Source organism: Temnothorax nylanderi, unplaced genomic scaffold, assembly GCF_030848795.1.
Source record: "Temnothorax nylanderi isolate EJ_2023f unplaced genomic scaffold, tnyl_v1.0 TNYL_tig0032_pilon, whole genome shotgun sequence".
Classification (NCBI taxonomy): Eukaryota; Metazoa; Arthropoda; class Insecta; order Hymenoptera; family Formicidae; genus Temnothorax; species Temnothorax nylanderi.
Genome location: NW_027249094.1, coordinates 596,900 through 620,702, shown reverse-complemented (window position 1 = coordinate 620,702; position 23,803 = coordinate 596,900). Strand labels below are relative to the sequence as shown.

At 40.0% G+C, this 23,803-nt stretch overlaps 4 protein-coding genes across 5 annotated transcripts; 2 read left to right on the top strand and 2 right to left on the bottom strand.

The window, feature by feature from the left end:
• Positions 1 to 438: 438 nt before the first annotated feature.
• On the bottom strand, positions 439 to 3,222 carry LOC139770740 (tRNA (uracil-5-)-methyltransferase homolog A-like). Its single transcript, XM_071702890.1, has 8 exons — positions 2,402 to 3,222; positions 2,164 to 2,322; positions 1,911 to 2,103; positions 1,706 to 1,833; positions 1,370 to 1,620; positions 1,067 to 1,301; positions 809 to 1,001; positions 439 to 723 (listed from the first exon to the last, which is right to left on the bottom strand). The coding sequence occupies exons 1-8, from the start codon at positions 2,717 to 2,719 to the stop codon at positions 488 to 490; spliced, it is 1,713 nt and encodes a 570-aa protein (XP_071558991.1). The 5' UTR covers positions 2,720 to 3,222; the 3' UTR covers positions 439 to 487.
• Positions 3,223 to 3,426: 204 nt separating this feature from the next.
• On the top strand, positions 3,427 to 9,879 carry LOC139770738 (uncharacterized). Of its 2 annotated transcripts, none has more exons than XM_071702887.1 (20): positions 3,427 to 3,754; positions 4,002 to 4,126; positions 4,203 to 4,304; positions 4,395 to 4,525; positions 4,594 to 4,913; positions 4,986 to 5,155; positions 5,235 to 5,753; positions 5,926 to 6,165; positions 6,243 to 6,454; positions 6,521 to 6,784; positions 6,860 to 6,965; positions 7,046 to 7,418; positions 7,493 to 7,657; positions 7,729 to 7,942; positions 8,023 to 8,193; positions 8,280 to 8,466; positions 8,547 to 8,745; positions 8,959 to 9,097; positions 9,168 to 9,352; positions 9,440 to 9,879. In XM_071702887.1, the coding sequence occupies exons 2-20, from the start codon at positions 4,003 to 4,005 to the stop codon at positions 9,771 to 9,773; spliced, it is 4,155 nt and encodes a 1,384-aa protein (XP_071558988.1). In that variant the 5' UTR covers positions 3,427 to 3,754; position 4,002; the 3' UTR covers positions 9,774 to 9,879. The 2 variants fall into 2 exon arrangements, with proteins under 2 accessions (XP_071558988.1, XP_071558987.1); XM_071702886.1 differs by having other exon boundaries at positions 3,427 to 3,758.
• Positions 9,362 to 11,342, bottom strand: LOC139770746 (ERI1 exoribonuclease 3-like). Its single transcript, XM_071702900.1, has 2 exons — positions 11,208 to 11,342; positions 9,362 to 10,645 (listed from the first exon to the last, which is right to left on the bottom strand). Exon 2 carries the CDS (start codon positions 10,611 to 10,613, stop codon positions 9,882 to 9,884), a length of 732 nt encoding a protein of 243 aa, XP_071559001.1. The 5' UTR covers positions 10,614 to 10,645; positions 11,208 to 11,342; the 3' UTR covers positions 9,362 to 9,881.
• Positions 11,343 to 11,353: 11 nt separating this feature from the next.
• LOC139770745 (replication factor C subunit 5-like) lies at positions 11,354 to 13,154 on the top strand. Its single transcript, XM_071702899.1, has 8 exons — positions 11,354 to 11,498; positions 11,559 to 11,623; positions 11,705 to 11,832; positions 11,908 to 12,070; positions 12,137 to 12,296; positions 12,387 to 12,598; positions 12,678 to 12,755; positions 12,825 to 13,154. Exons 1-8 carry the CDS (start codon positions 11,464 to 11,466, stop codon positions 12,965 to 12,967), a joined length of 984 nt encoding a protein of 327 aa, XP_071559000.1. The 5' UTR covers positions 11,354 to 11,463; the 3' UTR covers positions 12,968 to 13,154.
• Positions 13,155 to 23,803: the final 10,649 nt, after the last annotated feature.

Here is a 23,803-nt window from a genome sequence, read left to right as displayed (position 1 = left end):
GCATTATTTATTCCACTGCGTTGCCATCGTTGGATTATTCTCTTCGCCTATTTACCCATGGTTTATATTATTAACGCAATTATAAAAGCTATCGTGGAAACGATTGGTGGCCAATACTATTTCATATAAGCAGATTCGCCTTTTTTCTCCTCTCCAGTAAGATATCGACAAAATGCAGAAGTGACGTCAATCCAAGAATGAATTCGTGGACGTTCAACTATCGGACCGTGTGGCGGCGATTAAAGCAATAAAAAAAGAAGTAATAATCATAATTATTAATGACTTCATTAGAGAAACATAACATAAAACATAAATTTTTTTTTTTCACAAATATAAATCAAAATTTGCCAGCAATTGTTTATTCATGTCCAAAAAAAAAACTCTAATATATACGTATATATTATGCTAACACATACATACGACGGAAGAATATGTAAATACGTTTGAACGCTCTTTATTCCGTATTTTCTTGGATGGTACATTCGTTTCATTTCATCGCCTTCGATAGCCTTTCAAGGCACAATATCAATTCGCAATGCTTAGTATGAGGAAACATGTCAACCGCAATGGCCTTTACCGGTACCAACGGATCACCGAGATATTGCTTGGAACTAGGTCGTGCTAAGTCAATTAAATTTCTCATGGCAGCACGAGGGTCACAGGATATGTACACCAGTCTGTTCAACTTTCTTGACTTACGCAGTGTCAATAAAGCCTTTTGATCTAGAATAAGTTAACATACAGGTAAGTTAACATTTCTTTATAATATCGACATCGTAAATGTTACTTATATGTAATGACAACTTACGTAAACCAGCTCGTGGGGGATCCACAATGGCAGTGATATTGGATTTCGTTGCCCTGTGAATGACAGGCAACAAAATGTCCTCCGCCTTGCCGACAAAAAACTCGCAATTGGTAATATCGTTCTTGATAGCGTTTTCCTTGGCGTCCTTTATAGCGTCGGGAATAATTTCCACTCCTAATACTTCACCGCAATGCTGCAACAGTGAACGTTACATCTGTAATGGTACATCCTTGGAAATTTTATAATAATTGATCGTACCTTTGAAAAGCAGAGACCTATGGTTCCAGTACCGCAACACACGTCAAGTAGCGCCGTATCCATCGTGGGTTCGGCAAGGTCAATCGCCGCCTTGTACAAAACTTCTGCTCCCAATGTATTGACTTGGAAAAATGCTTGAGGCGAAACTCGGAACTTCATTCCGAGTAGCGTTTCTTCTATATATTCTGTTCCGCTAACATGATATAAGGTGTCGCTACTTTCACCGCCTATGCTTCTGCAAAATTAAATTATGCAAATAAAAAAAAATACATATACATGGCTACTTCCGCATAATATACTTACTTCTTATCTATTGTTTGAAAATACAACGAAGTGACATGAGCGTCGGCACCTTTCCCGGTTTCGAAAAATATTCTCAGCTGTGATTTTAATTCCTCTAATTCGTCGCTACTTAGATCCTGAGGGTGTATTCCTACTATCAACATCAGATGGCTGGCACGAGTGGTTCGAGCGGTAACTTGTCTCCAGTATCCACTATGATCGACCGGATTGAAAGGCTCCAGGTTTGACTCGCGTATAAATGTTTCTAGTATCTGAAATATGTAAACGCGCAAATTTTAGATCCCAAGTCCGTCTCCATCCGTCTCGTCTAAAAAAAAATCAACAATTGAAATTAACCTTTACAGCAATTTTCATATTTTCTGGAATGTGACAAAGATCGTCGATAGGTCCAACTGCTGTAGAACCCGAGGCATAAGTTGACAATCTAAACCCAATCATTATTTTGCTCTGTTCACTGTCTTTACCTGCATCATAAAAAAAAAAGAAAAATTTAAACTTGGCAAAATTTTGTATATCCTCGTATAAATCTAGAAATAATCACCAACTGTGAATTCGCATTTATTTCTATATGCCTCGGTAACATCCGCCGAAAGTATATTCTCCAGTTTGCACGGCAATCCATCGTACAATTTCTTTTGCGAATATATCCACTCTGACAGACCTTTACTTTCTACGAGCATTTGCTGGCCGATTTTTATCAGGATAGATCTCATCTCCTTCTGCTTGAGTTCCAGCTAAAAATATATAGCATAGGTTTTGATACTTTCCAACGAGAGCGTAATAAAATCCCTTACTTGATCCGGATACGGCATGTTCCACAAAGGAGTAGTAATAAATTTGATTCTATCAGTGGGGGAGCAGTTTGGATCCTCGGCGTCAGTTTTCAGACGCTTGTTGCTAGACTCCTCCTCTAGTTTTCTCTTCACAAAGGGATCCGGAGCTGGCTTGGCTGCCTAAAGAGAAAGCGCGGATTAAAACAATTTATATTTAATTCTGCCGAGAAAGCAGCATTAACGAAAGGCTGGAGAATACCTGCGCCGTGAGTTTACTGTTCTTCCACAAAATCCCATTTATAGTGGTTATCGCTCGTTGACGACACTCCTCGTTTCTGAAGCATACGTACAGCCAGCTGCTGCCTTTCCTGGGTGGCTTTACCTTGCACGATTGCAAGTCCAGCTTTTCGTTCACGAGCTTCTTGAATTCACCAATTCCGTAATACTTCGGCAGACCGCGCACCTCTATCTTGTACTTCTCAGAAGTGAAATCATCTCTCTCGAGATACGCATATGGATTCTTCTCGTTCTCCGCAACGCTGGTTGCTAACGCTTCCGTAGCGTTTGTGTCAGCCATTACGTCAATTTCTCAAGATTATTCGCAACTTTTAATTCGTTAAAACCTCGTCTCTGTCTCACAAGATACTTATCTCGAGATAAATTGTGCTGCTGGACTCGTCTAAGCTTCCTTATCTCCCGTGTATTTTTACACTTCACTCTAAGCGTGATATAAGCATAAAACACCGAGCGTGTTTAATTAATCCTAATTAAATGCTCGGCCTAATTAAATGCTGTCAGCCAATTAAACAATTGCGATAAAGACGAAAAATAAGATTGATCAGGAAGCACATGTCACTGCTCCAAACAACTTGGAGCAGGTTAGGATACATGTTTACATGCACGGTAACTCCCCCACTTCTGCACTTTTCGCATCTTCCCTCTTTCTTCAATATATCCAATAACTATACATTTATCTCATTTCAAGCGCGGAAGGTGTAACATAACGTAGCTACAAGGAGCAAACCTGTGCTTTACGTTTTGTTCTTTGTAGTACAACTTTTCGTAACCTTTCATCTCTTTTCTCCTTTTCTCTCCAACAGCTGTAATATATATCTATCTCATTTTAAACTGCACCCAGTGTGTGCAGTTCAGAAAGTTCTTCGAAGAAGAACAAACCCCCTTCTGTTTTACCGCCGAATTCCCGCGACGACGTTCGCCAGCAGATGGCGAATTGACAGAAGGCGTCGGCAGGATGATAAACTACGTCGCGACCTTCAAGTCCGTGTCCAATCGTCGGTGACCTCCGAGACTTTTCAAATTTGAACTGCAAAATCGATCGACTGTTATTGTTTAAAAGGCCCGGAGTGGGATCGCGGCTGACCGGGCTCGTCAGTCTCGTCACCCGGCCCGCGGGGAACTCGCGCAGTTGCGAAACGATGAAGGGCCGCTGACTCGTCCGTCCCACGAATTACTCGTTGGATCGCCGTTCGCCTCGCGATCGGGACAAAGGACCCCGCGATGTTCACGCCGATCAAGCCCAAGGATTACGGCGTGGACGACACGGTGCTGAACACGCCGCAGCCGCAGGCGTCGTCGACCGTTCGCAGAAAAAGCACGTACGTTTTTCCTCTCAGGCGGTCTGTCAAAAAAAAAGTCCCACCTTCGCGAATCAACAGGCGTCAGGGCCTTTCCCTTTTGAGCGTCGATCTTCGAACCGGTTCTCGTCCTTGCTCGTTCCACCGATTCTTCGCGTGACGCGTCCCTGTCTAACATTCTCGTCCTTGGAGAATCACGTGGACTGTAGCTGATTTTAGATATAATATTTACGTGGATGGATCTCGAAGATATTTTGCTTCCAGGATGGAGAGCAGATTCGGCGACAGGCGGCATTCGAGTGAGGTGAAGGACAAGCAGGATCTATCAAATGACAATGACTCACAGAAAGACGATAGGTCCTCGTTAGGTCTTCTTGACAATATGTCAGGTATGTATGACAACAAGATCCTTCAGATTAACGCAGCAGTATTATCAGCATTGCATTAACATGATATCGATGACAGGTCTCACAAGCATAAGCACAGAGGAGGACAATTTAGAGCTTGAGTATGCCAGGAGACTTCTTCGGAAGTGTAGCGAAACAAAGAACTCTTCTTTAACCACAGGTAAATAGAGAGAAAAAAAAGATGTATAGCAAGGATACGTGAGCACATAAATGATTGCATGAAGGTAATTGTGGTAAACAATTGTTTTAGACACAAACAAAGAAAACAATGCCAATGTGCAAAATATAACTGGCAACTTCACTTTACCAATTAGGACTTATATATCTGAGTTGGACAAGGAATGTATGCATCACTCAACAAATAAAGTTAGCGCGACTAGTGTAGGTATCTATGATTTACGAATCTGATTTCAAAACCAGAAGAATATTTTAGAAAAAATAAATTTCAGGTTAATTTTGAACCTAACGAAATCACAGCACGTTCGTCTGGCATCAGCAGCAGTGCTGACAGACTTTCTTCAGTGAACAGATCTTTTAATGGCATTAGCTTAAACGAAAACGATATAGCGCAACTTAATAACGAGTTGATGGCAGAAATGAATAAGGAAGAATTTCTATCTGCCTCAAAAGTGGCCGAACAATTATCGATTGATGAGGCTCGCTGGCTGCAAGATCGCACATATTGTATGCCAGTCACGAATCCAGAAAAACAAACAACGGATTTTGGCTCTCTGTCTGGTATTATTGGAGACCTAGACTTAACAGTTCAGTATGTATATTTTTGTGTGTATATGCGTATGTTGTATAGCATACATGTAATAAGGTAATGTTTGAATTACAGGTCTTGTGCCGGACGCAAAGTATCGGTTGGACAATACTTTGAACGAAAGTCTGATAATATAGGAATATTAGGAAGTAATAAAGTAAGACCGAGTTTTGGTCTTGTCTTGGAAACTCCTGTAAAAACGGGCAAATTACCAGCATTAGTTGAGTCGACTATCATGGCAGATGGTAGTTATACGATTTTTAATTAAATTTTTAATTAAATTAAATTAAATTAAATCTTTGTGTACAAGAGACTATATTGTAGCAACAGCGTCGTCGACGGAATTGACGGAGAAAGAGAATACGCTTATTCCAAATGCAACAAGAGACGTAGACGAAAATAGTGTCATAAGTTTAAGCACTATTGTTAATACTTTACAAGATGTTAATAGCGAGACGCCACGACGATTGATTGATCAGCTTTTAATGGCACAAAAAAAGAAGAAAAATTCAATAATACAAGACAATGCGAGAAAAGAAACTTATAATTTGCCTTCCAATGAAAAATCCGTCCTAGCGATGCCCACTACATGCCATTTGCCTATTTCTAACAAATTTGATGACATCAATATAAAAAATGTTTTAGCTAAATTATCACTAGACAGTAAAAAAAGTGAGATTGCAAATGAAATTGTTGATACAAAGCAGGAGCGTATGAGAGTATCAGTTCCTTCAAGTAAAAATGGGAAGGATGTTAAATCTTTCACAAATGTATCTAAAAAGAAAATATTAAAGGAGGAAGCATGTAGTAAAAATGTGATATCTTCATTTAATCAAGATTTAGGTATGTATTGAGACCTCTGTGAAACATTTAATATATTTGGTATTTTTTTAAATTGATTTTATTGCACGATATTTCAATTTGAATGTATTTATGATATATCTAACATTGATATATTCAATTTTAATATTTAAAAGAGTAGATTAAAATTTTAATGTATAATTTTAACAAATAGGTGTATCGTTATCAACATCAGATCTTACGTTTTCTTTACGAAATCCCACATTACCATGCAGTGACAAATTGACTGCATCCAACATATCATTTAAAATGAACAAAAAGAATTATAATGAAGAAAGCTACAGTGATTTAAATATACAAAGTAAAGAAGTGATAAGAAAAAAGGATATTTCTAATAGTATGATAAGTTCATCGCTCTCAATAAACACAAATATGGAAATACAGTCTGATTCAAGTAATACAATTTATTTAATTATTAATTCATTCTCTCTGTGATAGATATAACAATGTTTTTTTCCCTTAATTTTTCAGAGAATGTTGTCCTTGGCAAGAATACAGAAAAATTATGTAATTGCATTGTTGGGATGACGAATGAAATTAATGTTGAACTTGTAAACAATGGAGATAGATGGATTACATATATCATTAAACTAATTGAAGTGGTAGGAGATACACAAAGTATTGAATTAAATATACCTTCGGAAGATGATTTAATAAACCCTAATGGATGCCGATCAACAAAGGTATAATTCGGTAATCAGCTAAAAATGAATCTTATTTGTATCGATAATCTGGACTGTTTCTTTTAGATTGAAGTGAAAGTAACAAAAATGTGCAAACCAATATTTATAGTATTAAATATACATTTATCAGACATGGTAGCAAAATCAAAATGGTCTATGAAACACATGATGTGCGTTAATCCGGAACAACTTGAACTTGACATCATATGTCCTACTGACAAACAGGAATTAGATTTTCAATATATTGCAGAGGAAACAACAAAAATTTTACCTATAACTCTTCATAACAAAAACAACGTTGATGTGCCTGTGAAGCTCTCTATGCTACTTGTGAGATATGAATCTACTAAAGTATAATTAGATTAATGTACTGAAAACTATTTAATATGCTTTTAATTATCGTAGGATGCATCAAAAATATTCAGTATTAATGAACCAACGCATCTAGTACTTAAACCACTTGAGAAATTTACCACTAATATAAGTTGTAAAAAATCGCGATCTACATCAGGTAAAAATCTCTTTCACATTGGATGTACTCTTTATATACATATGTTTTTCTGTTGGAGATAAGAAAATTTTGTTGAATAGATTCTCCGCAGAGACAGCCACAACATTGGAAGAGTAAATTAATTGTATATGTACAATACAAGGATGACACAGTATTACTTAGGAAAGAAGTGCCTCTTTATGCACAAATAGGTATTTGTAAAATCCAAATTATCGACACAGAAATACCTATAATTGTCCCAAGACAGCAAGGCAAATTGGTGAATATCTTTAACTCGGGAAATGTGGCGACCCACGTGTCCGCTACTATCGTATCAATGGAGGGGCATCCAAACACGACGCAAGATTTTTCTATAAAGCCAGATAATATATTCTTGCAAGTTGGAGAGAAAATTTCATTCTTAATTGTATATAAGCCACAATTTTCAGATGCAAATTGTACAGATGATGAAAGGTGATGGTCAATTTGTAATTACAAATTTATTTATCTATCTCATTATTTATTGTTATTTATTGTTATTTCTTCAGACATGCAAAGATTAAGTTAGTTGCCGGGAACAATGTTTACCACTACATCATAAGTACCGAACAAAGATTAGAGTCAGAAAAAGAAAATTATCTGCGTTGCCATACGCCTAATAATGTTGTATCTCTAAGCCCAGCAACGTCACCTCAAAGTATAACTTCTAATAGGTAAGTTTATAATTTTATACGCATGTAATGACCTCTACTATAATAATAAGCAATAATCTCTTTATGTATAGATCTGGACCTTTCGATAGAAATTCACCAATCAGTACGGTATCCAGTATAGCTGTAGCAGGAAATATAATTCCAATCAGAGCTACACATGCTGCCCTAGCGTGGAATAGCGTAAAAACAGGAAAAAGTGAAATGAAGGAGTTTACAATTCGCAATACGAGTAATAACAAGATTAAAATTCAAATAGATATATGTGACGATAGTAAGAGTTTTAAGGTATTGTGTAATGTGTATATATATCGTGTTACCTAAAAAGGAGTTTATGAAACTTATATTAATAAACATCTACATTATAGTTTCTCGGAGATAAACAGACTATCAATACAAGCATGGTACTGGCAATGCAACGGCAAGAAATCAAGACACTCGCAGTTGTGTTCAGTCCGTATTGCGTGGGCCCAGTAGTTGGAAAAATTACTATCAAACATTATACAAGAGAAGGTAATGATTCTCAACAGTACAAAAAAGTGCGTATATTTAATGTCTCTTCTAAATATTTTAACTTACTTTTTAACAAATTTGGAGAGGGAATATTTACGATTTAAATTGACAGATACCTTTGTACGGATACGGTGGCTGCAGCAAAGTCAAAATCGCAGGTACATTTAAAGATGCGAGTGGAAAAATGTGGTTGTCACTCGGGAATTTGAACTCCGAAACTACAACTTTGAGTGCAAATATCAGATTGGATAACAGTGGCGACTTACGTTCATTCGCCAAGGTCACAGTTATACCGAAAGGTTTAAATTAACTCCTCTATTCTCTTTATATATCACATATTTTACGTGAATCGTAAAGAAAACGCATTAATATATTTCAGTTATTTGTTCAACAATGAACTCTAGTTGGTACGTAAATCCAAAAGAAGTGATACTTAATTCTAAAGACTCTCAGCAAATAGCGATACAATTTCATCCGAAGAAAGAAGACTTCGCGTTATTGCAACGTTCGGAAGTGTCGCACGTCGCAACGATAAATGTTACCTATGGTGATGAACCGACCCGCTGGCGAATACGCAGGTAAGAGATACACTAAATACTGGCTGCGTTCGAAAACTTTACTCGGATGCACACTGCGTCATTCTATCTTTGTTATTTACTAAAAGTTGAACAAGGATTTAGAATAGAACGACGCTGGTGTGCACCCGAGTGAAGTTTTCGAACGCAACCACTGAAACAGATATTTATTGGCGTTAATTTTCGACGCTGGCAAATGTATATATTTTTTCTCAGATTGTATAACAAAATAAAAGAATCAGGTGAATCAACGAGGGATGAAAATGAGGCCTTCAAGAGTATTGTGCATCCTATATGCAAAGTTTTTCCCGGCGAGCAACTAAATCCTGCTATAGCGTCAATTCGAGATTCTATCGTAAGTATATACAATTATTTATCCTCATTACCGTTTACGTAATAATAACAACGCGTATTTAATTAAATAGCAAAATCTAAGCGATCTATGCACCGGGGTTCATCAATCCGAGATAATGCTCACAGTGGAAGCGTGCGCGGATGATACTTTATTTGCTGTACATTATGACACTGATGAATCAGAGATGTATCAGTCTTTAATAAGCGACACCACTCATATGGATGAAGCGGGTGGAACAAGTTACTTCGCTTCTCAGTAAGAGACTTTTTATTCATTCGTATCTCTGTATATTTCTTCTAATATATACATATCTCTTATGATTTATAATATTTTGTTGCGCAGAACCACGACAGAACATGAAACTCAACATCCTGAATTGCAAGGAGATCAATTCACTGTAACTCCGTCCACCATCATTCTTAATCCTCCGATACAGAATGAAGCAACCGTGACTGTTTTTAGCTTTTTCAAAACGGCCGAGACATTCCAGACCAGTCTGTCAAATTCAGATTACTTCAGTGTCGTTCCTGCGGAAGGAATACTACCCGGCAAGAAAAGCTTTCCTTTAAAGATACAATGTTCGCAGAGAATAGAACGTAATATGCAGGCTATACTTGAGATTTATACAGAGAATAATAAACAGGATGTGTTGATCAAAGTCGTCGTGAGGCGATAACGATGGAAATCTGCGACAATCGGAATATTTATTTATGTAATTATTGTAATTGAAAAGTTTTACAAAAGCGGATATTTTATTAATGCAAGACTAATTTTTAACAAACTATCACGTGTTTTTTTTCGCTACACTCCTCGCTACTCCAGTCTGTTCGTAACTACTTGAATTTATCGCAGAGGTCGTTAACGACGAGGTAATCTTAAATTGCGTGTTGTATCTCTCTTTTAAAGCTAGTATTATCGAAACCATATTTTTCACGTCGTCGATGCCCGAATGTAGACGGCCCTTCAGCGGAAGGTTTAATCGCACGAGCATGTCCCTCAAGCCCTTCGGATAATACCCGACGGATTCGCAGAACGTGTACTTCAGGTCTATCCACTGCTTGAACTGATCCGGTAAAGCAATGCCGTCCAAGTCGCACTGACTCGGCAGCATGGTTTTCAAGTCCCAATTGCCGCAAGTTACGAACGACGAGCTTCTTTCAGATTCATCCAAGTACCCTCCCTTGGTCAACCACTCGCAGAACCTCGGGAACACGTCCGCGAAGTAAGGCTGATCGTCCACCGTCTCCTGCATGATCCCGGTCAATTCGGTGCAGAACGGCGTGAGGGTGGGATGGACTCTGGGTCTCACGTACGTATGGAACGTGTCCTTCAGCTGCCAATCGTGGGTGGACAGCACCGCGCACGGTACCTCGATGATCTCCTGCGGCTTGAGCACCTCGTGTCTCTCGCACGTGGCCTCGAAGTCCATCACCAGTAGGTAATCAAACTTCTGTGCCACCTCGCGAGAACGATTGATCATCGTTCTGGGATACCTTCGGAGAACTCGGTGAGCCATATTTATCTCCCGTACGAGCGGATCGCGTTTTCCTGCGTGATTGCCAAACAAAATAAAACGTTTTAGGTCAAGTCGCTTGGATTAATCCGTCCCTTATTTACTCAGTTTTTCAGTGACCTCGGTACTTTGTTTGTTCAATCGATTGTGACTGAGTTTACCGCGAGATTAAATTTCGTGCAAAGTACGCCGTATTTATTATTACAACGTAAAGGTTTGTTATTCAGGGTACACCACTATCAAAAGAGCAAAACTGAAACCTTAACTGTGGACATTCATTTTTATTGCACACTGTGGATAGAGAGATCCTTACTTTTGCATATGAAAAAAAAAAGGAAATACAAATAATCGCTCCACTCTGTGAGTTTTATTATTTAAATATTTAAAAGAAAAAACTTGATTATGTACACAATTAATGCTGGAAGATATAAGAAAATATAGAATAAAGAGCAATTATTTTTATTTCTCTACATGGAATCAAGTTTTATTTAAAAGCAAATTAAAGTCTGATTCTGTGCAGGAAAGTGGCAAGATTCCACATCCAGTTGAAGGTTAGAATTCTCGCGGTTTGGAAACAATACTTTCCACCGACGTTACCTAACAATCGATTTTCGTGAATGTAATTCTGTTGAGGGAAGATCAAATTTGCGCACGAATGCAAGTAGACGCGTGTCGGAACGATTTCACGTTTTCGGAGCACATGGCAAAGTGTTGGTCGCGCAACTCCACGGAGCTGTCATCGCCATGTTTGGCGAAACCGGCGAAACGCGCGGCAAGGATATAAGTAACCTTCAAATCGTTCAAACGATTCCGTTCGTGGCATTGTGAGCCGGCTGGATTTTGACGACACACAATGACGTCCAGCAACGAACAACAGAATTTACCATGGTGAGTACGAAACGCTCAAGGCATCAACGAGCACCGACTAAGAACCTTCTTATATTTCAGGGTCGAGAAGTATCGCCCCAAGAGTCTGGACGAGCTTATTTCCCACGAGACTATAATAAAGACAAGTAAGTAAACAACTCGAGTAAACAACATGCGGACGTGCGCGTTTTATTATACGATAATGAGGAAGGAACTGCTCGTTACAGTAAACAAGTACATTGATGAGAGTCAGCTGCCGCATCTCCTCCTGTACGGGCCACCTGGGACGGGAAAGACCAGCACTATACTGGCGTGTGCTCGTAAACTCTATACTCCAGCTCAATTCAATTCAATGGTTTGTGTACCTGTCGCTGAAATAATTTCATATCTCTTTGCTGGTGGCTCGTTGTTTTAATCGTCACGTGTTTAGGTGCTGGAATTGAATGCTTCCGATGACAGAGGCATAGGTATAGTGCGCGGCCAGATCCTGAGTTTCGCCAGTACGGGTACTATGTACAGATCTGCGTTCAAATTAATTATCCTGGACGAAGCCGACGCGATGACGAATGACGCTCAGAATGCACTTAGGAGAAGTAAGCGTTATCTCGATATTTGTGCGTCATAAGATATTTATATCTCTATCAAGGTATTATTTTCAGTTATCGAGAAATACACGGATAATGTACGTTTCTGCATTATATGCAACTATCTCAACAAGATTATCCCAGCTTTGCAGTCTCGCTGCACCAGGTTTAGGTTCCTGCCTCTTGCGGCGGAGCAGATAATGCCAAGATTGAATCACGTTATTGAAGCGGAAAAGTGAGTGAAGTTCAATTTTATTTAATCATGTGTGTAATTCTCTATTCTCTCGTTTGTCTTAAGGTCCTCGACTAATGAAAAATTTTGCAGCTTAAAAGTTACGGAGGACGGGAAGGAAGCATTAATGACGTTAAGTGGCGGTGATATGAGGAAAGTGATAAGCGTACTTCAAAGTACATGGTTTGCTTACGGTGCGGTGAACAAAGAGAACGTATATAATTGTGTTGGGCATCCGTTACCAGCTGACATAAATAATATTGTAAACTGGTTGCTAAATGAATCTTACGACACATGCTACACGAGTATCCTTCTACAATATATAATAAAGATTTCAGTTCTCTATATCCGAATTATATAATCCTTAATATGTATATTACGCAGAGATTCAAAAGTTGAAGTTGGACAAAGGACTTGCGCTGCAAGATATATTGACAGAGATTCACTCGTGTATAGTTAAAAGTACGTATTGTGTTTTAGGTACATGCATACGAAATATTTGTCATTATTACTAATAAGCATGTTTTTCAGTTGATTTTCCCGATCCGTTATTTATCGATGTACTGTGCAAAATGGCAGACATAGAAAAAAGACTGGCTTCTGGATGTCGCGACGCCATTCAAGTAAATTCTCTTATATCTGCATTCTACAAGCTTCGCAATATCGAAACGTGATATCGTCCGCCACGCGAGATAATTTAAAGACATTTCTATTTTGTAAGTCTAAAAATATCATATTCTTTTTTAAGATAAAAACTATTGATTGTCACATATTATATACACAACATGGTAACACATAAACATGTGAATAATAAGGATATTTTTGCTATCTTGAAAAAAGAATAAATAAATTTTCACAGCATCTCCCGTGAAAGATACCAATCCTTATTTTTCTAGAAATATCTTATGAGTATACAGAAATCGCGTACATATCATAAAAAAAAACGTAATAAAATTGTCAGCACAATGGAGCCGATCAGATATTTACACACGATCGATCTATAACTCCATTCCCCGCAACAATTTTTCCACCCGAAAATAATAGAACTATAAAAGCAATGTGTATATTTTAGATATAAGTTACAATACGAGATTGCTATCGTCGCTCGGTTCCTCCGCTTAATTGCATTCTGGCGTGCGTCTTATCGGCGACACACAAAAATCTAAAAATAGCCCGTCAAAGCGTAAGTCGCGGAATCAGTCGAGTCACCATCGATTCCTCATGTCATAAATTACAGCCCCCGCCCTGCTCGCCCGGCCGCCGCGCCGCCTCTCTTCCTGCCCTCTGCCCTTCGGGATCGTGATGATCTCCTTACGTGCGCGGAAAAGTGCAAACTTCATTCAGGAGATGATAACTTTCACGAGCAGACAGCAAACACGGGCCAGGGGTGCCGAGGGAAAACTCCGCGGCGCCGGGCTACAAGCCTGCAATCAGTGTATTCCGTACTCTTGATCTTGCACAAGGCGGGAGAGCGCGGACCCCGACAGTAGCCCGGCAAATGCCGTCCAATCAGCACGCGATCGTTCGAGCCGTTCGAGCATCACGTCGACCGGGGAACCACATCGAAACTTCGGGCATGCGAGCCTCGTGCAAAGACCCCCCCGTCGTACAAATTTAAGGCTGGCCTGACGTAAACGTTACTCCTCGCGTTGCGCGTGGAAACCGCACGACGACAAACCGCACGTAACGAAAAATATCCATGAGGTAGCTCGATTTAACATCGGAAAGTTTTCGCGAAAAACTTGGAAATCGTTCACCGAAAGAATCCAAATAACGAACTTGCGAAATTGTGTTGGAAATTTTTTGAAATAAAGATCGTAATCGCGTAACGTATAGCGCCGCTTCTATTGCCCCCCCCCCCCGATCTTTATGCTAATTATTTACTGTGGTTTCCAATTTTCCACCGCTTCGAAAAGCGGTCGTTTTTTTTTTCTGATATGAAATATTTGACGCGAGAGCTTCGTTCGACGCGTTACTATACGAGCGTCTGCAGATTGTGTAAAAGATAGATGCGCGCTAATAGGGGACGAGAGAGGGTCCACGATGACGAACGTCGTCGAGGAGGAGACGGAACCCCGGCGAGTTAATTATGCACGCGTTTTCGCGTTCGCACAGAATCACAGGGTGGTTCAATCGATAAAGTGTCGCGGAAGATATCCGCTTTAATTCACAAAAGGGCTGGCATCCTGGTATCTATACGCGTCGTCGATCGGCACCGAACTCGCGCGACAACCGTTACAGATGTAACTTGCGAGAGGAGAAACATAAAGCGGCTTATATATCCTGCAGCGCGGCGAGACCCATCATCCCAGTACCGCTGTAAACCTATATGCAACCCGTGCAAGTGGAATGACCCAACACTAGTCCCGGCATGCCATTAACTCTCCCTCCGCCTCCGCCGTACGATCCACTGTACGTACAATCCGCCGTTATTTCCCGAATGTTACGAATATTTTGCAGACTGGAGCTTATACGCGCGCAGGGAGGCCTTGCTTAAGTTTAATATGTTCTTCCGCCGATGCGTGGACGTGCGGTTTTCATCGCGACAATGGATTAAATCCTTTCAGCGAGAGTCGTGAGGTCTGACGGAGATATTAAGGGTAGGATTTAATCGCGGTAATATACATCGTACATCGAATTAGAGAGTAAGTTTGTGAGATTAAATAAACGGTTGACGTTGAGCAAAATCTTTTCTCTTTCTTTGTTTCTCGATTTAGGTTTATTATATTTTAACGATTTTTTACTTGACCTAATGCGCTCCGCTGTTGGGACTAAAACTTGCTTCTGTATATACACTCTCCGTCGGAAAGAAAAATCGACCCATTATTCATCAAAGAACTTATCGTCAGAATTTGCTGTACTAAAGATAGGATACTTTACATGTATAAAATATTTTAATCGCCCGCTTATGCCCTCTCCCTTGCCCTCCTCCTCCCCTTCATCTGCATTTACCATAAAAGAGCGGAGACTAGGCGCACTTCTCTGAAGTGGAGAGATCGAGAGAGATTCGAGTAGTAGTGGATTTTGCTTCCGATAAAATGAATTGTTAATCCCTCTAATTCATTTCGCGAGTGTTATCATGCGCAAATTAGACCTCGATAAGTGCGCGTCATGGCTAGCGCGAGATTATAATTGTTCATCTCCTCATGAAGCAGCATTTCGCGTTAACAGTGCTCGCGGAGTGAGGGCGAGGGGTCCAGAGCGCGCGCAGGGGGGTGCGCCTATGAAAAAAAAATTAATAAATAAATAGATAAAGCGCGAAAAATTGATAGGGACGATCGTGGTAATTAAAACGGACAGTACGTCCTTCGCACGGGACGAACGGCGACTGGATCCCGCAGAAATTACGGCTCCCGCACACATCGCGCATTTCAAGATCCGTTATTAATAATCGATGCCGATCCTCCGGGAGGGAGGGCGTCGAAATTAATCGGGGAAAAGTTCTCCCTCATAAAAGCGCGCGAAGGCCACATATTCTTCGAATTAGTAATTAAATAACACTCAGGCGCGATACTGAACGAAACTTCCGGGTTAATAAGAACTTTCGAACTCGGCGTGCTAGCACGTCGATTCTGCCAGCTATTTCATGTTGAAAACTTGGCGCAGACGTGCCCTTAACTTTCTGCTTCGAAATAACTAATTCAATTAGTATATCAGTGCTAGCGTGGGGTTAACTACGTCTTCGCGAGTATACGTAATCCACGTTTCCAGGCTTAACTTTGACACAGCGTATCCTCTCTTGAACTTTCGTTTTAGGCCGGCCGTCCGGCTCCGGAAGAATGATTGCCAAAAGTGTCTATACCGATACCTACTTAAAAGTACACGAGACTGTGTGTTTAGTCGACTTGCTTGGGCAAAAAGGTTTGCTTGTTCAGCACGTTATCTGCCCGACGAGTTTTGTATGACTTATCAAACGCCACTGTAGAATCTTTCATTATCATAAGTATATAATGATAAAATATCCATGATTAAATGAGACTATATGATTAGTTAAACAGCACATTTTTTATCTTACATCGTTATCTAACTATTTATGTCATTCGAAATTTTATACTAGACGGCATTAATTTTTTATAACTGTTTAAAAAGTTTTAATAGCGCCGTTCATGGATGACTACCGTCGTAGTCATTATATTGAATCATAAAATTAATTGATCTGACAATGTTTTGTGGATATAAATACAAATCTACGATCATGCTGCACGTAGTAAGATTTCAAATTGCCGTTTCAAACTTATTGAACAATCTAGAGAGAATGCCATAACTATATATACTATCTTATTTCTTAGCTTAGTACTTACGGAAAGTATAGAGTACCTTAACTCGCTTTTATGGTAAGATAACACGAATTGCCTTTTCATTGGACCATATCTGATTCGATTCGTAATATAAATTTAATCGATTAATCCATTTTAGAAACGGCAATCTTTCAAGAATGTTGAAAATAAATTTTTGTACGCCATTGCTTTTTATGTAAACATCACGTTTGTGTGCAGAAAAAATTTCAATCCAGTTTTATGATGAGCAACGGATATATAAATGGACAAAACAAAAAATATCGTACAATTGTGTTAATACTTTTTAACGTGATTTGTGCGTTTTCTCTGAAAAATAAGGTTTCTAAAATAATTCTTTCCTTCCAAAGTGACCAATTCAATTTGCGACCCTATTTGTCCGCATGTTTATATGAACGCGGCTGTAAATTAAAGAGAACGACGTGCGGGACGAACGACGGTCTCCCGACGCGGCCGTATTCCCGCCGGGGAGAGAATTCGACATTGGGCTCGTCGAAGAAATACGCGACCGAGAGGATATCCGGCTGACCGAGTGGTCCGTATGCAGATTTAACGAGCGCAAAATAACCGACGGTATACCCTCATTTGTGGCGCGCGAGCACAAGCCGTGAGTTTTCTCGCTCGCGAGTGCCATCGCGAACAATAAGGTGACGCATCGCGCGTGTTTCCCTTCTTCTCGTCCGTCGTAAGTAATAGTTGGCTCCGCGTGCCGTGACGAGGGATTGAAATTCAATTTCACACGGGTGTAACTCTCGAGGCAAGGCAAAACCATACAAGAGTCGCAAAGCAGGACGCGAATAAAAGCGGGGTCGCGACGGCAGGTAGATTCCGCATTTCCGCTTAATCTCAATCGCATCCCCCACGGTGCCTGGGATTTCTCCCCCTTGCCCTTCCACCCCGCTCCCCTTTCTCGCGCGTTTTCCATCCTCCCTTCGGTGACTCTCTCCTCTCTCCCGCGGTAAATATCCGATAATCTATATCCCGCGGATACAACGAACGTTTATATCCGCGGGAAATCGCGAGTCGCGTAACCGAAAAACTAATCGAAAACTTGAGAACTAACCGGAAAGCTTATCGAAAGCGTTCAGCTTTCCTTTTTCCTCCCTCCCCCCCCTCTCTCTCTCTCTCTCTCTCTCTCTCTCTCTCTCTCTCTCTCTCTCTCTCTCTCTCTCTCTCTCTCTCTCTCTCTCTCTCTCACCTTTCCCTATCCTTTTCCTTCTCGCAAAGCTTGAATTTCCCAGCGGCGCTTATGCAACACGCTTATCTCGAGCGTGCTATATAGGTGAAATTTTGAGAATCTTGATAAAACGGGCACAGGAAATTCATCGATTCGCATTCTCACCCCACATTTGCGGCCCCGAATGTGGCTGTTTAAAATTGCAGTGATCTCATGTCCGATTTAACACTACAGGTTGAAGAGGCCGCAGTAATGAATGACGTTTCACCCTCGATTAAGGAGTCGCTTTTCGAATCAATGTATTTTTTTGATCGTTCAAGTGACATTGATTAAAACTCGTTCTGAATGAACAATAGTTCTTTCAATTTAATTTTCGCAGCGCGAGTCTCGGTGCAAATTTAAAAAAGCTTCCTGGATCAAAGTATAAAACTGAAATATTTTATCAGCATATATGTAATGTATAGTTGGTAATTTAATTAATTTTTTTAAAGAAACATAGCCACGTGAATAGTTATTTTAACATAAAAAAATGAGGTAAATGTTTGTAGTACTTCTTTCTTTTCCTATTCTTTTTTTTCCTTCCTTTTTTTTGGTAAAGTTCATTCCTCGCGCGCTAATCGCATTTCTCTTGTTACGCGAAAAAATATAGAAACTGTTATTAAAAATATATCAATATTTACCCGCGACCGTTCGATGTTTTTCATTGATTAAATCGGACAGCTAAAGCCTTCCCGACTAAAGTCGATGTCTCTTTTCGGAGTTATAGGTGGATTCCCGCTGTGGATATACGCGCGATGGAAATGAGGACGTTCCGTAATCTGACTCGCAACGTCGCAACGTCAAACGGGCTCGTGTTGCGCCCCGCCGATCGACGCATCGCATCGCATCGTTTACAACGTCGAACAAAAGACGCATCGCCACGACCCGCGCAAGAGATCGGTGCGTCGGTGGTACGAAATCCGCGCAAACTCTCACAAAGGACGAGGTTGGATAACACGGGGGTGTGTCCCCATCCCCCTCGTCCCCCATGCCCCCTCGCCCGCTCGCTGGCCGCGTCCAGCACAGGGATGGAGGATGGAGGCTTACGGCCGATTAGCTATATCTCACTTTTCGACAGTTGGCGATTGAAATGCCGGCAGACCAGTGCGGAGAGAGAATGAAGGGGGAGAAGAGAGAGAGAGAGAAGGGGAGAGAGAGAGAGAGAGAGAGCGAAAGAGGAAGAGAGGGGCGCAAGCGAGGCGAAGATCAACTCAGCTCTCGTGTTACTCGTGTATTCGCGCACGAGCCTCTCGGAGATTCGCATTCGCATCGATCTCGTTAACTATGGCAACAATATTTCGCCGTGATAGTATCGTTCATATGCGCGCAGCCCGGATCTGGCCGGTCGGTCGATCCGAAAGTAGCCGGGCTCTCGCAGGTACCACGGGTACCTGGTACACTTCCTAAGATGTTATACAGCGCTCTGCGCGACTAACGGCCTCCCTATCGGTATTCTCACTCCGGAGCGACGACATCAAGCGTAGTCGAGGGAATACGGCTCTTACAATATTTCAACATTATCCGTCGTAACTTTTTAATTTCTGATATAAAACTTGACGGGGCGATAAGGTCGACCTGAATTTTCGATAAAGCGAAATTGTCTTAAAAGCGAGTTCGTTAAAGTCCCCGCCGCGCCGACCCTCTTGATTCAAGACGATTACATGGACTTCCATAAAAGAGACGTACGTCTTATGAGCTCTAAGAAATAATAGGCAAACATGATGGTCGCGTTTGCTTAAAACGCGAGCGTAATCTCATAAACGGCCTTGTGGCCTTAATCAGATCGGCTTATAGAGACGCGGTGTGTATCACTACGGGGAATCAGCAGTTTCATCCCGTGCGAATGAGATACGAGACGCGTACGCGATTTACATCTCTGGCAGGCGATTTTACGACGCTCGGGATCTCTCGAAAGATACGCGGAGACGGGCGCGCGATAAGCGCACGCGAGAGGAACATAAAGGGAGAACTTTTGAGACGGTTAATTGGCGAAGGACGAAAGCCAGGTCTCGGTCAGGAAAAAGAAGTCACGGTGAGTCTGCTGAGTTCCTCCCCGCGAAACAAAGACGGAGGCAGCCAAGAGACCAAACTTACTTAGTTTAGTTGGTGGCGCGAGAGAAATCTCATAAAGTCACGTCTCTCCATCCTTAGCCAATGTCAATCTCAATTTCGCCGTGGACACTCATTAGCGAAGCGAGAGATTCCAGATAAATCGCGTACGCACGATAAATAAAGGAAGCTTAGGTAGCTGCAACTAAATTACGCAGATCTTTCCCCATCCACTCGTGTATAATTCTTATCAGCCACATACACGCACGTTCATAAAGTGAATGATCGGTGAACTGTGAGATTCAATCGATGGTGAAGACTTTTCGGCGTTTGAGAGATTGAAATATCGCTCTTGGAAAAGGGGAAAATAGGATGAGCCGGGTGACTGCGTTCTTTATACGCGCGCGTAACAGTGACCGAATTCTCTTTACGCGAAGCTAAAGGTGCGCCGGTCGCAATTTCCAACGGTCTCGTATCTAATTTCAAAACGGTCTCGCTTTTACAAATTAAGAAGTTTATTCGAAAAGTGGTACGTGGCGAGCATGAATTTGCCCAATTATATTTTCCATCTTTCGATTTCTATTTTCGCGGCATCGCGGTTTCTTCAGATTGTACATAATTCTATGCAGAGTGCCCCAGTTTTTTGTGCTCTCATTTATGACCTCCCGATTTAATCTGAAATTGACTATTTCGTGGTAACAATATAATATAGCAAGTTTAATTTTTAATCTAAAATGAAAATTACGATAGAAAGTCAATATGAAATTGAATTATATTATCCATTTATATAATTAAGCATTTATAACATTGGTCCTTTATATCACTATTATAATTATTATATACTTCTTATGTATCTCATAAAAATACATCTGTCTATACTTTTATTACTTACAACTCGGAGAAATAAATATTACAATATTATCATCTAAGGTACAATCTACATATGTTTCATTTTATAATATATGTTTCAGAAAATATAACACATCAATTTTTTTAAATTTCTATATCTGCTCTTCCAAAATAATTTTTGATGAGCTCTATAATTTACTTTTTGTACAAAGCAGAATAAATTTTTCTCAGGATATCGGACACATCGCGCTTAGCACGTAACACCTCGCAAAACAATTGCAACTATCTTTGACGAAGGTTTTTCAGTCGGCTCGATATCTCGGATCGATCTCGACGTAAAAATCTCAGCCCCATTCCCCCGCTCGGTAAATCCCCGTCGGATGTTAATTTAACTCGTAGAAAATGTGCGCACCACGCGCAATTTGTATCACGCCGGTGCAACCGAGTCGACGGTAATCGAGCTCGAGAAATCGATTGATTGGAAAAGAATTAAGGGTATTCTTTTTACCTCCACTTTCGCGTTCGCGCCAGAGACAGCCCCCCCCGGTAGCCTTCGCGCTACACAATAAGAGAAAAACTCGGGAAAAGCTCCGTTTCCGTCTAGCAGATTCGCTCCGCTGGGTGCATCGAATGAACACATGTCATCTCGATAAGGAAGTTAAGGGAATCGCCGCTGTTTACATCGACCTTGCCTCGTATCGTGCCGTATATTTTCTACTGACTATATTCACTATATGACGCGGTCGATAACATAATAACGCCGAAATAGATTTGAAAATATTTTAAAGAGCTGCAAAATTTTTTTATAATAACGCTTTAGAAACGTTTTAAAATCTCTTCCTCTCTTTCTCTACAATTTTCTAGATAATTTTATTTAAAACACATATACAATATAATTTGAGCACTTGGCATTTTAAATTTAACGAATGAAAGAATTCTTTAGACTTTAGACCTTTGGAATTTCTATTGACCTCATCTCATTGTCAGGCGAAAACAATTTGCCATTGTTTAGAGCATAACTAGAGCGTATACGTGATATTTTTGCACAGACTGATGGCATAATTGGTTCAGCCGCTTGGTTGCTTGGCTGAAAATTTTTTTAGATTTTTATAGAACGTCGAGATATTCACGAGAATTTTAAATTAATACTTTAATCGGTTTTAAATACAATATTTCTAGCCATTATATTTTCTGTAAACTAAAATTACTGAATATTATAATTAATATATTCTTTTTACGTATAAAAATATATCTTCTATTTGTTTTATATTTAACGAATTTGAAAGCAAACTTACAAAATATCCCATGCATCCTTATGCTAAATCACACGCGAAGCACGTCGTGCAGCGAAATAATTTTTCGGGAATTATTCAAACGATGAAGAAACTAATTTCAGGATGATAAACGGCACATAAACGGAACAAAGGCAAATTATTTTCAAGAAGCTAATCGAACACGCTCTCGGATCTTTTCACAAAAGATGAATATTGTGCCTGAGGTAAATTTAAGAATTTGAAAGAGCTTTCTCCCCATTATCTCTGTAGAAAAAAACACATTAGGCGAAATAGTCAAATTCGCTATTATTACTAGTTTGTCTAGTTATTATTTTTTGTGCTTGACTTTCTCAAAATAATTATTAACGGTTAAATTAATGATTAATCGTATCTCATTAACAACAGTATTTTTTATAGCAAGTATTATTTTTTATACGTATTTACGGCCACCTCAATTTTAAATCTGACTTTACGACGCTGAATGGTCACGCAAGCTGTGCATTAACGCCAACGACGGACTTAACGTAGGTCTGAAATCTTTAAAGCATCGGCGTTAAGACCGTCAGATTACGGATAATCCCTTATTATGCTCGCCATATATTTTTGTTTACGTCTACTTCCTTGCCCGTTCTACGCGTTGAAAAAAATGGTATTTGAAGTTTCGATTGAAACTTAATTTTTCACATTGCTGTCGAAACTGACGGGTGCAATAGAAATCCTTTGGAAAGAGAACAAGTTTTTTTTGCTAAAGCTTTAAGAGAATAAAGGATAAGTATGTACAAAGTTAAGATAACTGGATAAAACTATACTCCGGAAACCAGGTTTAATCAGTTAACTGCGAATAATAATCTCTTATACTTATTGTTAGTCCTGTACTTAGTACAAATTTTTTTATTTCTTCGATAAAATTGCAGTAACACATAAAAAATGCTAATAACATTTTTAGCGGTTTTAACTTCTTAGAACATGCAATATCAGAGCTATAATAAACTCCGATTACTTCTGCAGAATTCGTAGCCCGCGACATATTTTAGAAAACTCGATGGATTTTGAAATATTTTAAAAGAAAGTAGAAAACGAGAAACGCGACTTTTTAACCATACAAACCATTTCGTTGCTCATGGGGACAATCTCAATTTTAATAACCATTTGAGCAACTGAGATAAATTATTCCTTATCATAATTACAAGTTTTTGCGAACTAAGCTGCTGGGATGCTATTAAATAACAAAACCTCGTCGTTCATTAAAATTCTAGTTTAATCTGTTCTGCAAAAATTTTAATTCAAAGTTTTATTATCGATATATTTAATGTTGAATATCAAAAAATTACAACACGCGGTGAATTATTTCGAAATTTTTCCACCGGAAAAAAAGTTGACTCTAGTTTTATCATGAAATTTAAAATTATAATGAAGAGCGAGAGAGAGGTTGGAGGTTCAGGGGTACTCTATTTACTTCCGACTGATCTCCCGTAAGAAAAATGCCGTGTCCTGGCTGGCATTCCGCATTACAGACAATTTCTACGCGTAATATAAACGTCCTCGCGAAATTCGTTTTAAAAAATATCGAATAACTGCACTCTTGCAACATTTATCCTCGCGATCGTCAGAAACTGGCGAAACTCACACGAGTGTTACCGCGCCGTACATACATATTCGCACCTATCGCGCTAGTCAGACCTCGTCGCCCATTCGGGCGTGCATGTGTAAGGAACAGTATTCGTCAACGTTCCTTCTAAGAACGTTAAACCACGGTGGAAGTTCGCACACGAATCGCGAACGGCTTAGAAACGTTTCTGGCGCACTGTACTTTTGATGTGAGCGATC

Coding starts and splice junctions, on each gene's coding strand:
- LOC139770740 (XM_071702890.1), bottom strand. CDS start 2,719: ATGGCTGACACAAACGCTACGGAAGCGTTAGCAACCAGCGTTGCGGAG. Junction 1,621..1,705: donor ATATGAAAATTGCTGTAAAG/GTTAATTTCAAT, acceptor TACATATTTCAG/ATACTAGAAACATTTATACG. Junction 1,002..1,066: donor TAGGTCTCTGCTTTTCAAAG/GTACGATCAATT, acceptor TCACTGTTGCAG/CATTGCGGTGAAGTATTAGG.
- LOC139770738 (XM_071702886.1), top strand. CDS start 3,661: ATGTTCACGCCGATCAAGCCCAAGGATTACGGCGTGGACGACACGGTG. Junction 4,305..4,394: donor GAACTCTTCTTTAACCACAG/GTAAATAGAGAG, acceptor CAATTGTTTTAG/ACACAAACAAAGAAAACAAT. Junction 6,785..6,859: donor TGAAGCTCTCTATGCTACTT/GTGAGATATGAA, acceptor TAATTATCGTAG/GATGCATCAAAAATATTCAG.
- LOC139770746 (XM_071702900.1), bottom strand. CDS start 10,613: ATGGCTCACCGAGTTCTCCGAAGGTATCCCAGAACGATGATCAATCGT.
- LOC139770745 (XM_071702899.1), top strand. CDS start 11,464: ATGACGTCCAGCAACGAACAACAGAATTTACCATG. Junction 11,624..11,704: donor CGAGACTATAATAAAGACAA/GTAAGTAAACAA, acceptor TGCTCGTTACAG/TAAACAAGTACATTGATGAG. Junction 12,297..12,386: donor CACGTTATTGAAGCGGAAAA/GTGAGTGAAGTT, acceptor AAAATTTTGCAG/CTTAAAAGTTACGGAGGACG.